The sequence below is a fragment of the Lycorma delicatula genome, chromosome 6 (genome assembly GCF_047948215.1).
Source record: "Lycorma delicatula isolate Av1 chromosome 6, ASM4794821v1, whole genome shotgun sequence".
Classification (NCBI taxonomy): Eukaryota; Metazoa; Arthropoda; class Insecta; order Hemiptera; family Fulgoridae; genus Lycorma; species Lycorma delicatula.
The window spans coordinates 84,749,836-84,770,012 of NC_134460.1; the positions used below are offsets into that span (position 1 = coordinate 84,749,836).

The 20,177-nt window shown below is 29.3% G+C and overlaps 1 protein-coding gene across 2 annotated transcripts in view; it reads right to left on the reverse strand.

Annotated features, from left to right (window-relative positions):
• The window catches only part of LOC142326713 (synaptic vesicle glycoprotein 2C-like), a 46,311-nt gene extending 26,363 nt beyond the window's left edge, over positions 1-19,948 (reverse strand). For both annotated transcript variants that reach the window (XR_012756845.1, XM_075369358.1), the window contains exons 1-4: positions 19,861-19,948; positions 11,839-11,898; positions 5,856-6,017; positions 1,018-1,180 (exon numbers count right to left, since the gene is read on the reverse strand). Coding sequence is in view for 1 of the 2 variants with exons in the window: in XM_075369358.1 (XP_075225473.1) it covers positions 1,018-1,180; positions 5,856-6,017; positions 11,839-11,898; positions 19,861-19,876 (401 nt within the window). In the remaining variant the exon portion in view is untranslated. The remainder of the gene's footprint in view (positions 1-1,017; positions 1,181-5,855; positions 6,018-11,838; positions 11,899-19,860) is intronic.
• Between the last annotated feature and the right edge of the window lie 229 nt (positions 19,949-20,177).

Below are 20,177 nucleotides of genomic sequence, written 5' to 3' on the forward strand. Positions count from 1 at the left end.
GCCAAATACTAGTCAGCAATAACATTAGGTGATGCCAAGGTGAGAACAGCAGCAGCAACAGTTGCTGAAGATAATCATTCCAAATACAACTCAAAATCTTTGTCAAACTTTCAAATGACAAATGTTGACTTTTTTTGTAAATTTTGTATTCATTACATTTTGTTTGATTTTTTGTTACAAAAGTTTAGTTTCAAATAGTTTTCATGGACAGAAACATAGATTCATAAAATTTATTCTCTTTACAGATTTGCAATGTTATCAACTCATACAATTGGCATTTTTATGAGTTAATATAAAAAATGATTATTTCTATTTTTTATTTATTAATTTTTATATGTTTTAGTCCTGCTAAAGATTTTTCCATTGTTTCCCTTGATCTTTCTGGTAAATCTTGGAGCATATTCTTCCTATTTCAATAATATACATACCTATCATTTCTGATGTGATCTATATAATTTATAATGAAGAAAATATTTTCTATTGTTAGACACGTAGAAACATGAATTTAAAAATAAAAAGATAAATAAAATGTAAATCTATCTGCAAATTCAAAAACAATGGGGTTTGTGATAAGGTAGTGGTTTAGACAAATAATTGACTGAAACAGGAGTTATTTTGGTAGTGCAAAGAATATTGCCAGAAAAAAAACCTCTTTACTATGAAAAACCACTGTTACAGTTTTTTTCTTGTTTTTTTTTTTTTTTTTTAATTTACTGGGCAAACAACCAAACTGGTTGTTGCTGTAGTGCCACCAAAATGCAAAAGAATTCATTAGAAATTTGCTGTAATAAAAATTTTATCTATTTGAAACCAAAAGAGAATAAAAACTAAAATTGTATGTAGACTATTTTCATGAGCAGAAATATGTAAAGGTACACAAACAAATCAATAACAGGTTATAGATGTAACCATATATTAAATTTATTTTAATATTTTGAGATTAAGCTGTCACAACAGCTGATGAGTAAAGATCACCCAACCAGTGTGTTTTTTTAAACATAATTAAAATTCACTTACACAAAGCCATTTATTAGTCGCAGAACTAAAATGATAGAATAATAAGGTATGAGACTTGTGAGAATGCAGAGTAATCCATCTCCTATTAAACATCTAAGAAGAATGTACCGCCTTCCAAGAGTATCAGAAAGAAATCCCCATAAGTGACAACTAATTATTAATCCTGTAATCAAATGAAATTATTTTATTATTATTAATAATTTTGTAAGAGTTCAGTAAATTTTCATTAACATTCTGTACTTGCATATAGATTATTATATAATGCATAAACTTTGTAGTATCAGTGACATACCTCCTTCAATTTTTTTTATCTACTTCATCAGAAAATATAAACATGCTAGGGCACAAAATGTTAAACAACTTTCATAAAACACCAGCCTTAACCTTTTTATCACATGATGTACTGATGATTTTTTCCTACCTACTTTCTTAGTTTAGTTTTTAGGTTTCATAGTAAAAATTCAGTCAAAAATTTTACTTTGATCAAATAGATTGATGTAGTTTTTCTCTTTTATTATTATTTTTTTTGTATATTTCAGTTATTTATATGTTTGACCATTTATTTATTGAGTTTATTGACAGCATAACTAAATATGGTTAAAAATTAAAAAAAAAAACTTTTTGTGAAGGAACAAAAATTTGTTTCAACAAAGCGTTTTTTGAACTGCACAATTCAGCAATCCTAATGTAGGTGTTGTACAAAGTACATAGATCCAAAAACATCATCTGAAGGAGTATTGTATTTAGAAAGTATGTAATTTTTTTTTTATAGTTAAAAATATCTCAAAAGTAAGTAAAATTTTATTGTCATAGTACAATATTCCTCCTCTATGAATCATGAGACCTTGCCGTTGGTGAGGGGGCTTGAGTGCTCAGGGATACAGAGTAGCTGGACCGAAGGTGCAACCATATCGGAGAGGTATCTGTTGAGAGCCAGACTAAGGAATGATTCCTGAAAGAGGGCAGCAGCTCTTTCAGTAGTTGTTAGGGGCGTGAGTCACAATGACTTAAACGGCCGTATCAACATCACTCAGTCCTCTGAGTACTGCGCAGCTGAAAGCAATGGAAAACTACAGCTGCTTTTTTTCCAAGAAAATGTGGCTCTCTGCATTTTCACATAGCAATAATGGAGGCGCCTTCCTTGGTAAAATATTCCGGAGGTAAAATAGTCCCCCGTTCGGATCTCCGGGTGGGGACTACTAAGGAAGGGGTCACCAGAAAATTAAAAAATAACATTCTACGAGTCGGAGCGTGGAATGTTAGAAGCTTAAAAAAGGTTGGTAGGCTAGAAAATTTAAAAAGGGAAATGGATAGGGTGAATGTGGATATAGTAGGAATTAGTGAGGTTCGGTGGGAAGAGGAAGGCGACTTTTGGTCAGGTGATTTTAGAGTAATTAACTCAGCGTCAAATAATGGGCAGGCAGGAGTAGGTTTCGTGATGAACAAGAAGATAGGGAGGAGAGTGGAGTATTTCAAAACGCATAGCGATAGAATCATTGTAATAAGGATAAAATCAAAACCTAAACCGACAACGATTGTTAACGTTTATATGCCTACAAGCGCCCATGATGATGATGAGGTAGAGTGTGTATACGAAGAGATTGATGAAGCAATTAAACACGTAAAAGGAGATGAAAATTTAATAATAGTTGGAGATTGGAATGCAAGCATTGGAAAAGGCAAGGAAGGAAATATAGTGGGTGAATACGGGCTGGGCAGAAGGAATGAAAGAGGGGACCGACTTATAGAGTTTTGCACGAAGTATAATTTAGTAATTGCCAACACCCAATTTAAAAATCATAATAGAAGAATATACACTTGGAAAAAGCCAGGCGATACTGCAAGGTATCAGATAGATTATACCATGGTTAAGCAAAGATTTAGAAATCAACTCGTTGACTGCAAAACTTACCCTGGAGCAGACATTGATAGCGACCATAATTTGGTGATAATGAAATGTAGATTGGGGTTTAAAAACCTGAAGAAAAGTTGTCAGATGAATCGGTGGAATTTAGAGAAGCTTGAGGAAGAGGAGGTAAAGAAGATTTTTGAGTAAAAAAGATAAGGTAGAAAATGTAGAAGAAGAATGGGAGAATGTTAAAAAGGAAATTCTTAAATCAGCAGAAGCAAACTTAGGCGGAATAAAGAGAACTGGTAGAAAACCTTGGGTTTCAGACGATATATTGCAGCTGATGGATGAACGTAGAGAATATAAGAATGCTAATGATGAAGAAAGTAAAAGGAACTATCGGCAATTAAGAAATGCTATAAATAGGAAGTGCAAACTAGCGAAAGAAGAGTGGATTAAAGAAAAGTGTTCAGAAGTGGAAAGACAAATGAACATTGGTAAAATAGACGGAGCATACAGGAAAGTTAAGGAAAATTTTGGGGTACATAAATTAAAATGTAATAATGTGTTAAACAAAGATGGTACACCAATATATAATACGAAAGGTAAAGTCGATAGATGGGTGGAATATATTGAAGAGTTATACGGAGGAAATGAATTAGAAAATGGTGTTATAGAGGAAGAAGAGGAAGTTGAGGAGGATGAAATGGGAGAAACAATACTGAGATCTGAATTTAAGAGAGCATTAAAAGATTTAAATGGCAGAAAGGCTCCTGGAATAGACGGAATACCTGTAGAATTACTGCGCAGTGCAGGGGAGGAAGCGATTGATAGATTATACAAACTGGTGTGTAATATTTATGAAAAAGGGGAATTTCCGTCAGACTTCAAAAAAAGTGTTATAGTTATGATACCAAAGAAAGCAGGGGCAGATAAATGTGAAGAATATAGAACAATTAGTTTAACTAGTCATGCATCAAAAATCTTAACTAGAATTTTATACAGAAGAATTGAGAGGAGAGTGGAAGAAGTGTTAGGAGAAGACCAATTTGGTTTCAGGAAAAGTATAGGGACAAGGGAAGCAATTTTAGGCCTCAGATTAATAGTAGAAGGAAGATTAAAGAAAAACAAACCAACATACTTGGCGTTTATAGACCTAGAAAAGGCTTTCGATAACGTAGATTGGAATAAAATGTTCAGCATTTTAAAAAAATTAGGGTTCAAATACAGAGATAGAAGAACAATTGCTAACATGTACAGGAACCAAACAGCAACAATAATAATTGAAGAACATAAGAAAGAAGCCGTAATAAGAAAGGGAGTCCGACAAGGATGTTCCCTATCTCCGTTACTTTTTAATCTTTACATGGAACTAGCAGTTAATGATGTTAAAGAACAATTTAGATTCGGAGTAACAGTACAAGGTGAAAAGATAAAGATGCTACGATTTGCTGATGATATAGTAATTCTAGCCGAGAGTAAAAAGGATTTAGAAGAAACAATGAACGGCATAGATGAAGTCCTACGCAAGAACTATCGCATGAAAATAAATAAGAACAAAACAAAAGTAATGAAATGTAGTAGAAATAACAAAGATGGACCACTGAATGTGAAAATAGGAGGAGAAAAGATTATGGAGGTAGAAGAATTTTGTTATTTGGGAAGTAAAATTACTAAAGATGGACGAAGCAGGAGCGATATAAAATGCCGAATAGCACAAGCTAAACGAGCCTTCAGTAAGAAATATAATTTGTTTACATCAAAAATTAATTTAAATCTCAGGAAAAGATTTTTGAAAGTGTATGTTTGGAGTGTCGCTTTATATGGAAGTGAAACTTGGACAATCGGAGTATCTGAGAAGAAAAGATTAGAAGCTTTTGAAATGTGGTGCTATAGGAGAATGTTAAAAATCAGATGGGTGGATAAAGTGACAAATGAAGAGGTATTGCGGCAAATAGATGAAGAAAGAAGCATTTGGAAAAATATAGTTAAAAGAAGAGACAGACTTATAGGCCACATACTAAGGCATCCTGGAATAGTCGCTTTAATATTGGAAGGACAGGTAGAAGGGAAAAATTGTGTAGGCAGGCCACGTTTGGAGTATGTAAAACAAATTGTTGGGGATGTAGGATGTAGAGGGTATACTGAAATGAAACGACTAGCACTAGATAGGGAATCTTGGAGAGCTGCATCAAACCAGTCAAATGACTGAAGACAAAAAAAAAAAAAAAAAAAAAAAGTACAATATTAAATAGAATGAATTCAAATTCATTCACAATGATGATTAAAGTCAGTCAAACTCAATGATGACTTACAAAGTCTGTGTACATGTCAATGAAGCTATGTGTCATTAGAGTCATTTTCATAATGATCAGATGTCATAAGAAGACAAGAAGAGGGCGGGGTGGTAACAACTGTAGTGATGAAAACATGGAATGCGTACATGAATTAGAATGTTGTTTACCTCAAGTGAATTACTGATGCTGTTTACCAAATGCCCTGAAACATTTACGGAACTGAATTCCTGGTGTGCAATTACATTTCCATAAAATCAAGAATCAGTTGATTCCTGTTTCACAACAATGCACCGGTGCAATCGTGCCAACAATGTACTACAATTTTTGATCAAACGACAGTGACTGTGCTGGACCAATTTGCCACATATGACATCTCCAGACTATTTTCTATTTCTTAAAGTCAAGACACCCATGAAGAGGGAGCGGTAGAAGTCTATAGATGCCTTTGAAGAAAGTTGCATGCATCCTAAAAAAGAAGATTTTTCTAGAACTTCTGAAGATCATTATAACCGATCTAAACGTTGTGTCATGTTGAAGAGTGATTTTAGAAGCTTAAATACAAATGGATCTTTTCTGAATGTTTGTTCTTGCTTTTGAAACTTTTGAATAGATTGTGTATATCCTTGACTAACTAAAGCTCATCCTTTTAAGTTTTAATAATTTTTTTTATATACATGTAGCTGTGTACAAACCCAAAAATCCAATTGATGCCAATCTTCCCTTCGCTTCTGAATCCATGTTGAGATCACATTGTGCTGCAGGTAAAATAAATGCAACAGCACCCACTGCTACATATGAGGAAAGTAACATGAAACCTCCCACTATGATTACAAAGAATTGAAATCTGCCTGTTCCTGTGAAATAAAAAAAAAACTTTGAATGTAAATTATTTAACATAATAAGTTTATTTTATTTCAATAATGAAGTTTATATATTTTATTATTTTTATATATTGAAAAAAAACATGTTTAAGTGCATGTGTTAGATTTACTAATGTGATTCATAAATAGCTTTATGGCTTTGATCTGGTCTATAAAATTTTAATTTTCAAACTATTTCTTTTTTTTTACATTTATTTATTTATAATATTTTTTACAAATAAATAATTATATAAAGTAATTATGAACAAGGTAAAGAATGATCTTTAATATACAGCCAGTCCCAGTGTGACAGAGTCTCTTGTAAGGTAACACATATATTTCAGTAAGCTTGGCATGCTGCTGATACACATACAGTTATGCCTTATAAGATAAGTCTCTGGTGGTCATGAAACACTCTTAAAAAACTACCTACAGTAATTATTTAAAGTAAACTTTAAAAAAAATAAATCAAATATAAGTTTCTCTTAAAATGTGTAACATTAAATTAGAAGATTTAAATTAAAAAACAGAAAAAAAATATTGTAATATATACAAGTACATATTTAGTGCTACAGATGATTCCAATTTGCACGACAATCTCTAGGGAGATAGATGATTCTATAGCCAAAAAAATAAAAAAAAAGTACATATAAACATAAGTCAGAAAACGGCGAGTTTCAGCCGTGAAACATTTAGTTTTCTGAAAACAAAATGTTTCAGCAGAAAAAGTTGGAGAGCTTCTATTATACGATGTCCCCAGTCTTCTTGTGTGCCAGTACGACCAGAATAGATTAACCAGTTCATCCAACCCTAAAGGAAAACGTCCGCTGACGTGAGATTGGAAAATCGAGGTGACACTAAATTTAAAAAAAAAATTAAATATTTATTTATTATTTATTGCCGGTTCATTTTTTTTAATTTTCACGACCAACATCGAATCGTTGTAGTTTAAGCATACCTGTTTCTCGAACTCGCCTCGCGATGTTCGCCAGTTGGTTTTGTTTTTTGTTATTTTACTGGTCCATTTCGGCCAATCCATTACTTACTAAATGAGTTATTTAAATGATTCATCACATCACGACAGTAGTGAGCAGATGTGCATCCATCACTAGAAAGCCATATCTGCATTCTTCATTTGCAAGCCGAATATCTTCCAAGAGTTTCAGATTTGTTTGCAAAAAATGCAAGTACCGCTCTTCATTGAGCCTTGGCGGTAAGAAAAAAAGGCCTATGAAATTATCACCAAGAAGACCACACCACATATTAAACGAAAAAGTGCGTTGGAAATGATTTGTAACAATTTTATGGGGATTTTCTCTTTCCAAATGCGAGTGTTTCGATAATTTACAATGTCATTTGTTGTAAAACAAGATTCATCGGTAATGTAGAATATTACTTACGAAATCGGGATGATGATCCCATTTTCTTATTAACCATCGACAGAATTTCACCCTTTATCAGAAACGGTTGGTAATAAACTCTTGTACACCAGTTGTATGAAATGGGTATGATTTTTTCTGCCGTAACTTTCCACACACACTTGATTGCGAAACATGAAAGCGATGTGACAACCTTCTGCTTGTGGTGGGAGATGCTTAAATGTTTAACGATCCGGAAATTCTCCTCTTCGATCTGGATAATTTTCCCGGTATTCACACACTGCAGCCAAATCCAGTTTTATTTATTTTACCATAAATTAACATGTCCGTCAACTCTAAATGAAAACAAATTGTGGTATCACTCTTAGTGAATGATTGACCGGACAATAATATCACAAATACCGCTCAAATGAATATTCAATTTCTATTCACTGAACTTAATTGTTGAACCTTAACCTATGAAAAAATAAAAATTGTTAATATGTTTTAGAAAGATGTCTTTCAAATTTATTTTTATAATTTTTTGCGTTTGTATATAAATTATTCTGTTTGAAAACGTATCACTTTTCCGAGTGTATAATTTTTATTCTGTAAAACGTTAACTAGAAATTTGTATTTATTGGTAAGTTAACAAAGTTATTTTATTCCAAACCTAAAAAAGTATATTTTCCGACAAACCTTTTTGTGTTTTACCCCGTTTTTCTTAAAACCTAACTGAGATAGGTCCGGGACTACTTTTATTCGATTTCTTATATAAAAAAAAACTATAAGGAAGCACCAAATTTACCCCTAGATTTGTACCCCAAAAACTTTAATACGGTTTGATTTCGCAGAGGGAGCAGAAAGCAGGGCTAAATGTTTCACGAGCCGAAACTTGCTAACAAACCGTTTTCTGACGTATGTTTAAATGTACTTTTTCTTTCTTTGGCTATAAAATCATCTCCTTAGAGATTGCCCTTGCAATTTGGAATCACCTGCGTGTATATATATGTATGTATGTATGGTATATTTTGTGGTGTCCTTCCAGTTCAATCTGTAAATAAAAAAAATGCTACCAGTCTAAAGATATAAATATGATGTACTTCTTGGACACACAGATTTACTTTCTTATTGTTTGAAGCAAGTGGTTTAAAAAATCATGCAATTCAAAAAATACTTAATAAAATCTATACAATACATATAAAATTAATAAAGCATTATTTAATTTGACACATATTTTTAAATTTTTTTAGAGATTTTTATAATTAATGAAAATGTCTACCACTGTCTTTATCTTTCAAATTTTCATTCTTTTATCAGTATTTATAGATTTAAATATTTCATAATTTAACTCCTATAACTTATTCACTTGAAAGTTAAATTTTTTCAATTGAAAGTGAACACTTATATTTTTTATTTTGGATGAGGTTCTATGTCAACAACTTATTTTTGTCATTATAAAAGTAGAATTTAATGTAAATCATGTAAATGCTTTTTTATATTGTAATTTATACTAATAACAATCCAAACTCAAGCACTCTTAAAAACAGAATTTAGAGAATTTTAAAAATATTTAAAGAATTTGCATAATTTAGCTTGGAAGAAGATGGTCTATAGCTCCTCATGAACACTTTGATTTTGACTTAAGTCTACAATTATCTTTCTTCTTCTCTACCTACTTTCTCTTCTCGCTTTGTCATCAAAAGAATCATTCTCCTTTCTTCTCCACCCTTTCAATAGATAATTTTCATCCACACCCCCTTCTTTTGGTAAAATTTATCCTGATACAAATAAATGGTATTGCCATATTGGCCACAAAATTTTGTAGGAACGCTATTCCTTTTAATATCTTTATCATTCATTCATGTTAATGAACAGGTGAAGCAACTCTTAACAATAATCATATATAAAGATCACAAAAAAAATACAATAATAATGTTAATAAATATTACATTATTGTTTTTCTACAGTAGAACTATATTAATATAATTTTCTATGTAACATTACCTTTGCTTTCCCCCATTAAATTATTTAAAGATTAAGCATACCATAATGGTAAAAATTTAGTTATTTTCAAGTTCCTCTTAAAAACTTTCTTCTCAAATTTTTCTTTTAAACCATTTTTTTAGTGGTTACTTTGAAATCCTGACATGAAAAATATTATTCTACTTAAATGAACCTCCATGAAAGAAAAGCAGAAATTGTTTTAATCTATTAACAGTGAACTGGAAGTCAGAATACCCAATTACATACTTAAACACTTTGGATCGGCTCATTAATTTTATGGATGGATCATCCATAAAAAATGTGGTTTCAGAAACAGCACATAATTATATGTGAAGAGAAACACCACATAATTATATTACGTAAAATAATTTGATTTATTCTATTTATGAAGTTAGACACTTATTATTAAAAAAACACTTTTTTATTTTTTTAAAAAACTGTTCTATTATGTGTAATGAGTAAGCACATTATTATTATTATTTATTTATTTATTATTATTAAATAATTGCAAGTTATAATTTTTTGTTATCAGTTCAATTAAACAAAAGATAACATGTAGTATAGCATTTAATTGAAATTTATATGCCTTACATAGTTTTTATTTATTGCAATAACTTTAGTAATCTGTAGCAATTAAGACGAAATCCTATGTCTTAATTGACTGTCTCTTAATTATTCTCTGTATAATCATACACAAGCAGTTAAAATATATGCATCATTCATTATAAAACTATCTCTCTAATACAAACCTCTCTTTAAAACTGAACAAATATTACTTTCATATCTAGATAAACAGTTAGCTTTGCCATACGTCATATTATGAATTTGAAAAAACAACTAAAATTATTGTTTTTTTTTATTTCCAAAATTTTACCGGTTAATTATATTAGCTACCAACTTAATAAACAAATCAAATGAGATTTATTTAATAGTTTTTATTCAGACTGTTATGGACAAAATATAGCAAATATATTAACCATTTCTGTAACTTGAACTTATTTTTTATTTATTTTTGAAAACGAGCACGCATATTCCAATATCGTTGTTTGAGAATAACTGAGAAATATAATTTGTTTACATCAAAAGTTAATTTAAATGTCAGGAAAAGATTTCTAAAAGTATATTTTTGGAGTGTCGCTTTATATGGAAGTGAAACTTGTGTTTTTATACTAATTTTCAGACATTAAAAGTGAAAACATTTTGTTTTCAAACTCACATATATTGTTGTTACAGTTTATTTTTCATTAAAATTTTATGCGAAAATAAAATAATAACGTTTATAATTAATTTAATGTTATATTAATTGAGCACAATTTTTTTCTGTCTTTCTCAATTATTTGAAGAGGTCATTGACAGTTAAAATGTTTTAAGTGGTTGATAACTTATACATTAAAACATTTACATTACTATGATTATGTATTTGACTAAGAAATAAATTTTTACTTAAAAAAAGATTATGATCATCAATCATATTAAATATCAATTTTTTTGGAATTTTAAAATATTTATTAGCATCTTAATTATCCTTTATTTATCCATTTTTCATATATTTATTCGATTATTTCTTTCTCTAGAGAGAAGGGAAAAAACTGTACAAAGTAAAATCTAAATTAGATAGTCCATTGACTGTACAATAACTTAATGGAAATATTAGACGCTAACTAAAATAATAAAAATATTATTATTAAAAAGATTTATACGATTCAAGATGGCTTCCCATCTTTGTATCAGCATTTTAATCTGATAACCAGCTAATAATCTATTTTTACTATGTACATAACTAAATTTTAGTAAACTAATTTTGTAGTATGCATTTGTATTCTGCCTAATTCTTATTAATCGTATAATCCTATCTTTCAAAATACTGTGTTCACATACTATGTGTATAAATAAAAAAAAATCCCATTTAATTTTAACATACTAAATTTATATCAGATCCTGAAGTACTTGTCTCTGTTATTTCTTAATTTTTTTATTATTTATGCAAAGTTTTTATCAATTCTATTTATATTCAGTTCTTAGGGTAGATCTTATTTTTTTATTAATACTTTTTTTGTATTAATAAAAAAATACTAATCATTTTTCTGAAAAAAAAAAAAGATAAAATGACCTTGTTTAATTGTTTGTATTAATAAAATTTTTTAAAATATGTAATTTATTCAAACAATGCCAATGGACCTAGCACTGGAGCTAATCGATAATGGTTAATCGGTACATGTTGGAGGTTTACTAAATTTATCATATATGCTTTTCAACTTACTGATCAACCATTCTTGATTTGTTTGCTTCTGGATGAGAAAGAAACTTGCCAACACCACATACTTCTTGACTTAATATGCTTTATAGGCTTTGCAATAGTAACTAATTTTAATAGTGGTAAAAATGAAAGGAGTATACAATGTACTCACTAACTTAAATGAAAATATGTAAATTTTTTTATCAATTAATACCTGCAGATTCAAGGGCTTCTTCAAAAGTGACAGCATTTTCATTGTGTTTTTCTTCCCCAACTGAAACAAAAATATTTCTTGTAAAAAATTTAATTGTTAACTAGTTAATAAACTGCAGATTGCTAACAGTCTACATTTTATGTACAGGCATTGTATTTTGTGTATTATGATAAAAGGGGGCTCATTAATATTATTTAGCTTTCCATTAATTGATAATAGTTGTTAATCTAGTTGATAAAAGCAGGTGAGGTGCAAAAAGCATCAGTCATAATTGTTTACATTTTGAGAGTAATGAAATTCATTCTAGGTAATAAATTGTATTATTAACAATGCCTTGCAGTTACAGAAGAGTGATATTATCACTTGTGAATGTTACTTACTTTTTATTGTGCTTAGCTTGATAATCTCCAACAATACATGTTACTGAACTCTATGAGAGGAAATAGGAAAGCCCTTTTCCCGGTAAGCGTAATTAAAATGTAGGTTGTTCTGCATAAACTGCACAAGGGTAATGTGAACTTGTGACTCATATTACTGCTGCTGACTACCGTTTGGTTATAGAATTTACAGCTTTCCTCTAGAAAGTTCTAGTCCAAGAGTCTAATTATATTTTAATTTTAAACTTTTTGATTTGTACCATTAGCATTCTTGATTTTTTTTTGTTCTATTTTATTCATGCATGTTTTGTATTCTTGGGAATACAAAAGTTACATAAACTTAATACAATTAAGTTTATTATTAATCTATCTATCTGAGAGTGGGTGTTTGTGTTGTGGAAGTCATATTTTCAGAAGATAATTTATATTATTATGTAGATTTATTTCATATTGCAATAGGCATAAAAAAGCAATTTATTCTGTCAAAATTAATTGTAATAGTATAGACAATAGAGTAAAAGAAATTATAGGGTAGAAAGTAACAATAAAAATGATAATCAGTAGATTATTATTGATCATACACACATTAAAATTGTTTTATAAAGTCCAATTTTCTCTAAAAGTGATAGAGAATCTAGGAAATGTTTTTAAGATTCGAGGTTCAATGAAGGGAAAATTCTGATAGTCACCTCAACATGGTGAGGGGACAATGATTATAGCACACTAAATAGACTACATCTTAGTAGATGAAAGGTATAAAAATGCTGTTAAGAAAGCCAATGAATTAACAGCTGCAAATATCAATCAATAGTGATCGTGCGCTACTTATTGTGGAACTGACAATAGCTTTAAAGAAAGTAGAGAAAACGAAGATAGTTGAAAATTAGAACTTAGAAAATTTGAAGAAATTGGAAATTAATGGGAGAACTACCAATGGTAATAAATGAATGCAAAAAAGAAAACTGGATGAGAATAAAAATGCCTTAGTAAAAACAGCAGAGGAAGAAGTAGGCTATTATGAAGGAAATAAACCCAAGCAGTCATGAGTAACAACAAAAATGCTAGAAAGAGGATTTAGTGGTAAGGACAAGTGAAGAGAAAAAATAAAAATTACGCATATTTGGATACTATGGTGAGGGAGGGCTAGAAGAGCACAATGAAAATAAATGTATGGATAGCAATTACCTCTTCTGAAGAGGAAATTGCCATGTAGTATAAGTCTGGATTTAGAGTTAAGGGAAGAGTTTAACCAAATGCTATTTCAGGGTGACATTTAAGTATGGAAACAGCCATATACGCGTATCTGAGGGGTATGTGGAGGAAGAAAGAAATTGGGTTCTACATAGTTAAAAAAACATCTGCATTATGGTAGATTTAAAATTTTTGTCCGCCATCTTGGATCCGCCATTTTAAATCAAACAATGTATTTTAATAGTAAGGTGAACAAATTACAGAGATTTCGATTTAAAATTTTACAAGAAAGGCAATGGTGAAACCCGTTTTTCTGTTAATGCCTTCGTTATCGAGTTATAAGCATTCAAAGTTGCAATGAAGGAAAAATCGTGTTAATAATAAAACCAGGTAAAACGCGCTTCATGAACAATTTTATTACATTTTACATTCATAATGGATACAATAATGAACTTTAAACAGTGCTATAACGTTTATAATAATAAAAAATAACGAATAATTAGCAATACAACAACAACTGTGGGGCAGTAGTAGCCTCTCGGCTATTCATCCGGAGATCGTGGGTTTGAATCCCGATCAGGTATGGCATTTTTCACACGCAACAAAATTCCATTATCACAACAAGCTTCTAGCTTATGTTGTGATATCGTCAAGCAAAAAAGAAAACAAACAAAAAATTAAAGCGCTGTATCGGCTGATATTATTTACTTTAAATATTATTACAATATTTATTTAAACATTTTAAATAACTGTTTTTTCGATCGTAAATTACTAACTAAATACTACCTAACTATTTACTAACTCGTAAATTTTTTCGAGATAAATTTTGAAAGCATACCATTCTAAAATAAATGTTCAAAATGCTTTCCCTCTACAGCTTGGCAGTGTGCTAAGCTCAAGTAATATCCATTTATAACTTCTTGTATTATGTCTGGTGGTACACGAGCGGATTCGTCAATTATTTCTCTTTTCAATTCTTCAATGTCTGCAGATTTTGTTTTGTAATCATTGTTTCAGGTACCCGCAAAAAACGTAATCCAGAAGAGACAGGTCTGGGCACCTACCAGGTTCCCAGATCTCCAAGACTACGGCTCCTCTATAACCTACCCAGCGATTTAGAAATTGTTCATTTAAAATTTTCCGTGACCTTAGATAATAATGAGGTGGTGCCTCATCTTGCTGAAACCATACCTTATTTAATTCTTGTCCAACATATACCTGGATATTTGGTAAAATCTTATTGGTTAACAAGGTTGCAAAAAGCATCTCCTGTAACATTGTCATCTAAAATAAAAGGCCCTACAATACAATGACCGACGATTCCCGCCCAAACGTTCAGTTTCTGAGGGTGCTGTTTACGAGTTTCCTACATCCATCTAAGATTATTATCACTCCAATATCGACAGTTTGGCTTATTCACATGGCCATTTAACATAAAAGTCGCTTTATCTGTAAATATTACTGAATTAGAAAAATTTGTTATTATTAAATAAATCACAAAACTCTTGTAAAGGCTGAACTCTGTCATCATATCCGTACATCATCAACAGAGTTATTTCACTTAAACAAGGTATTGTTATTTGAAGATTTAATATTTAATAAAACTAAATAAATGAACGAGGAAACTAATTATAAAACTTTCACCAAAAAACAAATTTGAACCACTATAACTTAATTTTTACTAGAACTACCAAATTTTACTATTACAAGTATGTTGAAGTAAAAAGGTGAAATGAGGAGTTAAGTTGCATTGTTTCAACGTAATACAAACTAAATTGTTGAAAATTAACGGTTGATATACTCAACTAAATTTGTAGTACATTTTTACTTCCTTTTACGAAGTAAAGGAAGTATTATGATCGCGAAAAATTTTTCTTTTCTGATTTCAACGGAAATATTGATTTTGATCATCTCTGAATACATTTTGACTAGTTTCGGCGTGACGTCTGTACGTACGTATGTATCTCGCATAACTCAAAAACGATTGAAATTTTGGATTTAGGACTGTTGCAACATCTAGTTGTGCACCTCCCCTTTTGATTACAATCGGTTGTACCAAAAGTGTCCAATAAAGCCCGAAATCCAAAATATTTGGATTTTGAACTTTTTTAACTACCGTAATTAGCCCTTTTGAGAGGTTTCAATGAAATAACATAAGTGGTACTTTTTTTCATTGGTTCCAGAGTTATAGCCAAATAAAATTTTAATTAATTAAATATTTGGATCTTACAAGGGGAGGAGAGACTTCATCTCTTTTTTAACTTTTTTTAAAATTTAAATATGTTGATTTATTAATAATCATTAACCTCTGATTGTAAAACCCTTTTACAATAAATAATAATTCAGTAATAACAAAAAAATATCAAAAGTTATGGCCCCTACATAAAAAACACGCCTCGTATTAATATTAGAAGTTAATTTTTATTTAGAAAATAATATCAGTGGATAAAGCCGTTATTTTATTATTAATTTTTGCGAATTGACAAATTTGCTAAAAGTTCAATCTTCTGTTTAGTCATTCATAGTAAGCTATTCAGTCATAAGTAAGCTACTACGCTGTTGTCATTTGATTAAGATAAATACATAAATATTATTTAATGACTACTGGATAAACGAACAAAAATGGGAACAATTTTCGAAAAGTTATGCAACAATATTGCTAATAAAAAAACTAATTACTTTATTACATATGAACGGTGACCGAACCATCTAGAAAAGAATGCACATTAATCCTTTTATCACCAAATAACAATACCTTATATTCTGTATAACTGGAGTAAAATGAAATGAATTGGTTACAAAGATTTGCAGTATAACGTTTACTCCTAAATTTATATAAAGGATCTGGTAGGCTGTACTATAAAAGATAAAACAGGTAAAGCAATAAAAACTTGCAAAATTATTCTATTCTCGTATACACAATTAAGTTTATCATCTTGCCCTTTAATTAAAATTATAAAATTAATATAAAAATTATAAAGTGCCATGAAATTTTAGCAACCTTCAGAAATTCTTCTATCATTATTTCTTTTTATTATTAAGCTCTGTATAAAGTGTAATTATATTGGATGTAAAAAAATAAAAATTAACATTTTATTACTATCTAAATAATAGCGACTCATTATTAATATTTTTTAAATCTTTTTCTTGAAATTAAATGTTTTTTTAAAAAGTAATCAGCAGTTGATTAATCACCAGGTACTCAGCACGTGAATACTATCTCAAGTAAATGAAGTAAGCATAAAATTTATGAAAATATAATTTCAGCTTCTTATTTCCAAAGTTTATACACTTAAATATGGTAATTTTAAAAACAATTATTATTATTTACATTAAGAAAATTATCATTATTGAGATAACACTATCCCATTAATCCTTAACAATTAAGCATTTGTAGATGTAGAAATTTTACAATGCTTAATTATATTTTTAATTTTTTTATTTTATAATTTCACTACTCTAAAATTAAATTTTTTTTTGTATCATATAAAGTAACTGTTTGACAAATTTTTTGTCTTACATCTTTAATAGATACACCTTTACTTCTTGATTAATCATTAAATTTGCTCTCAGACTCATGAATTTGCACTTTGAAGGGCAATAAAAACAAAAAAAACTTCTATTATTATTTTCTTTGTTTTCATAAATGATATAAAAAAATAAGCAAATAGTGTTGTATATATTTTAAAACTTATGTGTAATATTGGTCTTTATCTATTAATGCTATTTTGTATGATCAAATTTTCACTGAACGTAAAATAAAAATGTTTATGTCAGTTTAAAGATTTAGTGCACAATCATTTTTCAAAAAACAACTTTAGATCAGGTATAATAGAAGTTCAAAAAAACTCCTCTTCAGATCAGGGCCAAGATCTGAATTGCCCATCAAAATTTAAGTCTGATTTAACTGTTTGACCAATGTAATCTCTTTTAGCTGAAGTTAATATTTTTTGTGAACTGATTTAGTTGGTTGAATGTATTTTTTTAACTTTACTACTGATAATATAAAGAAAAGAATTAAGAGTCTTTTAAAAAGTTTTATAAATGTATTAACTGATATTGTCATTTACTACATATCAACAGCAATATTGAAACTACATCCACCTTTATTTAACTCTGGGTATATATAAAATCTGGGTAACAATTAATAGAAACTGTAACTGCATGATCTTTACTGTACATTTTTTAACTTGCAGGAAGCAACTCTTTGTAACATTTCAATTTCTGGAAACAACACTCCAACCTGTATATCGTTGGAGATATTCCACTCTCCTGACTAGGAAAAATGTGTTTCTTTTACGCTCTTGTGTGAAATAATCGGCTTAATTTTTGTATTACAGTAGATATGTTAACATGTTTAAAAAGACTGGCGATTAACTAATTTTGCTTTAAGTTTATAGCTTGCCTGGGTGTTATTAGTTAAAATTAAAGTTATCCACCATTTTTCAACTTTGTTTAACATGTTCAGGAAATGTGAAAAAGGCATAATCTTCAAATTAATCATTAAAGATGATTTATTTTGTAAAATAGAACAATTGAAAAAATTATTTTAGTCATGATTGGTTCAAGCCCAAGACTACCGTGGGACCATATATTTATGTACAAGTGGTTGGGACCAGAAGAATGGGAAGTTAAGCCAGAAAGAATGGTAAGAATATAAAATATCTAGAAACAGATTTTGAAACCAAATCCTAACAATCATATTGAATCATATCATCTCAATCTTTCATCTGAAATTTTTGGGTTTAAATCCCAATGATTAAATTAGATTAGAATTATTAGAGAATAAAACGGTATTAATAAAAGACTACAGAAGATAGGATAGGAGAACAGAAGATAGGATAAAGAAAATTAAATGAAACTTTAAAGAAAATGAAGCTGAAATGTTATATTATCAGAGCTAAGGATTAATATTTGCTGTTAAGAAGTAAGAAAAGTGCTTGTGAGAGACAAAATACATAAAGGAATTCATAGGAAAATTGTCTGAAATTTGGAGAGAAAAAGAAATTGTCAATAATTTCAAATTACACATATTACATCACAATTTCATAAAATTCCATGAATCCCCAATTCTCTCTCTCTTTCTCTTTCTCTTTCTCTGTCTCTGTGTGTGTATATATATATATATATATATATATATATATATATATATATATATATATATATGTGGGTGTGTGCAGAGTTATTCACATAGTGAATAGCTCTTTCTGAACTCATTTAACTTACAAAATTAATGAAGACATTCATATCAACATAGGTCTGGAAATGCTAACACTAAGTGAATCACTGTCTGTGTGTGTGTGTAAATATATATATATATATATATATATATATATATATATTATAATATTAAAAAGCAAATGCCTTTGTAAACTGCTGTATTTCAGTCTGACAACTTTTGCATAAAAGGATGGCTTTATATTCAAACTGAATGAAAATAAGAGAAAATTTACTAGATGACAACTTCTTCAGATTGAAAAAGTGTGTGTGATTGATTGATTATAAGGGAGTAATTTTGATCTTAAATTAATTTCTGATGGAAATTTAAAGAGAATTTTATGTTCAAAGAGAAATTTATGTACATCAATCATAGATTTAAAGAAAGCATTTCATGATGTGTACAGAATTAAATGTTTAAAATTTTTTGTAAAACTGAATTGAAATACACAAAAAGAAGTGTTGAGGTAGATCTCTAAGTACTGGATAGCTATGATAAGAATTAAGAATGAGGAAAATTGAACTCCAGTTCAGAAGATTGTAAGACAAGGATTCATTTTTATTCCCATTCCTCTTCTTTCATACATAAGAAGCACTAAACAAATTGAAAGAAAAATTTTGTACAGTGTTGCAACTGTAAAAGGGAAGAAAACAAAGATCACAGAATTTTCTAATAACAGCAAATAAAAATACTGAACAATACAGATTCACTGGAAAATATAAATTAAATGTTAGGATAAGTAAAGATAGTATACAGGGGGTGAATGAAACAGAATAAAAAGGAAAATGCTAGTGTATTAAATATAAAGAGTGATATATAACAAGGAAAATACTTCTCTTAAATGAAATGTGAATAATGTAAGGGAGAATAAAATGAAATGTGATACAAAAAGGAAATATTTATAAGTAAAATGCAAGGTAGAAAAAAAATTTCTTACACTTAAATAAAATATTGACAAAATAAGAAAGATTTTAAAAGTATATATAATTGAATGACAAGGTATGAAATAAATCTGCTTAATAGTAACTGAAGAAGAGAGCAATTTACAACAATTTTTTTTTAAATAAGAGTTAGCAAATCCTGTACTAAGAAATTATTTTCAACATGGTGTATACATACTCCCACAAGTCTGAGTTATAACATATGAGAATAAGTAAAAAAATTGAGAATTCAACTAATTTTCTCCTTCTGTAATGCAATTTTAATTTAACATAATTTAAAATAGTTTTTTCTTACCATTTTGAAGTCCCATATCTATAATATTCTCTTAAAAGTAAGTTATGTAATATACGACTACATTAAAAACAATACTGTTAGTACCAGTCATCTCTGCAACCTTATATATATATATATATATATATATATATATATATATATATATTTTATCTTACATATATGTACGTACACATATGTGTGAGTGGTGTATGTATATATATCTTTCTCTCCCACACCCTCTCTATGCCCCTCTCTCTCATATGTATCTACATACATCATGTACATTGTCACATACCAGTAAGAATACTGTAGTCAAAATTGTCATGTTTATTTTCATT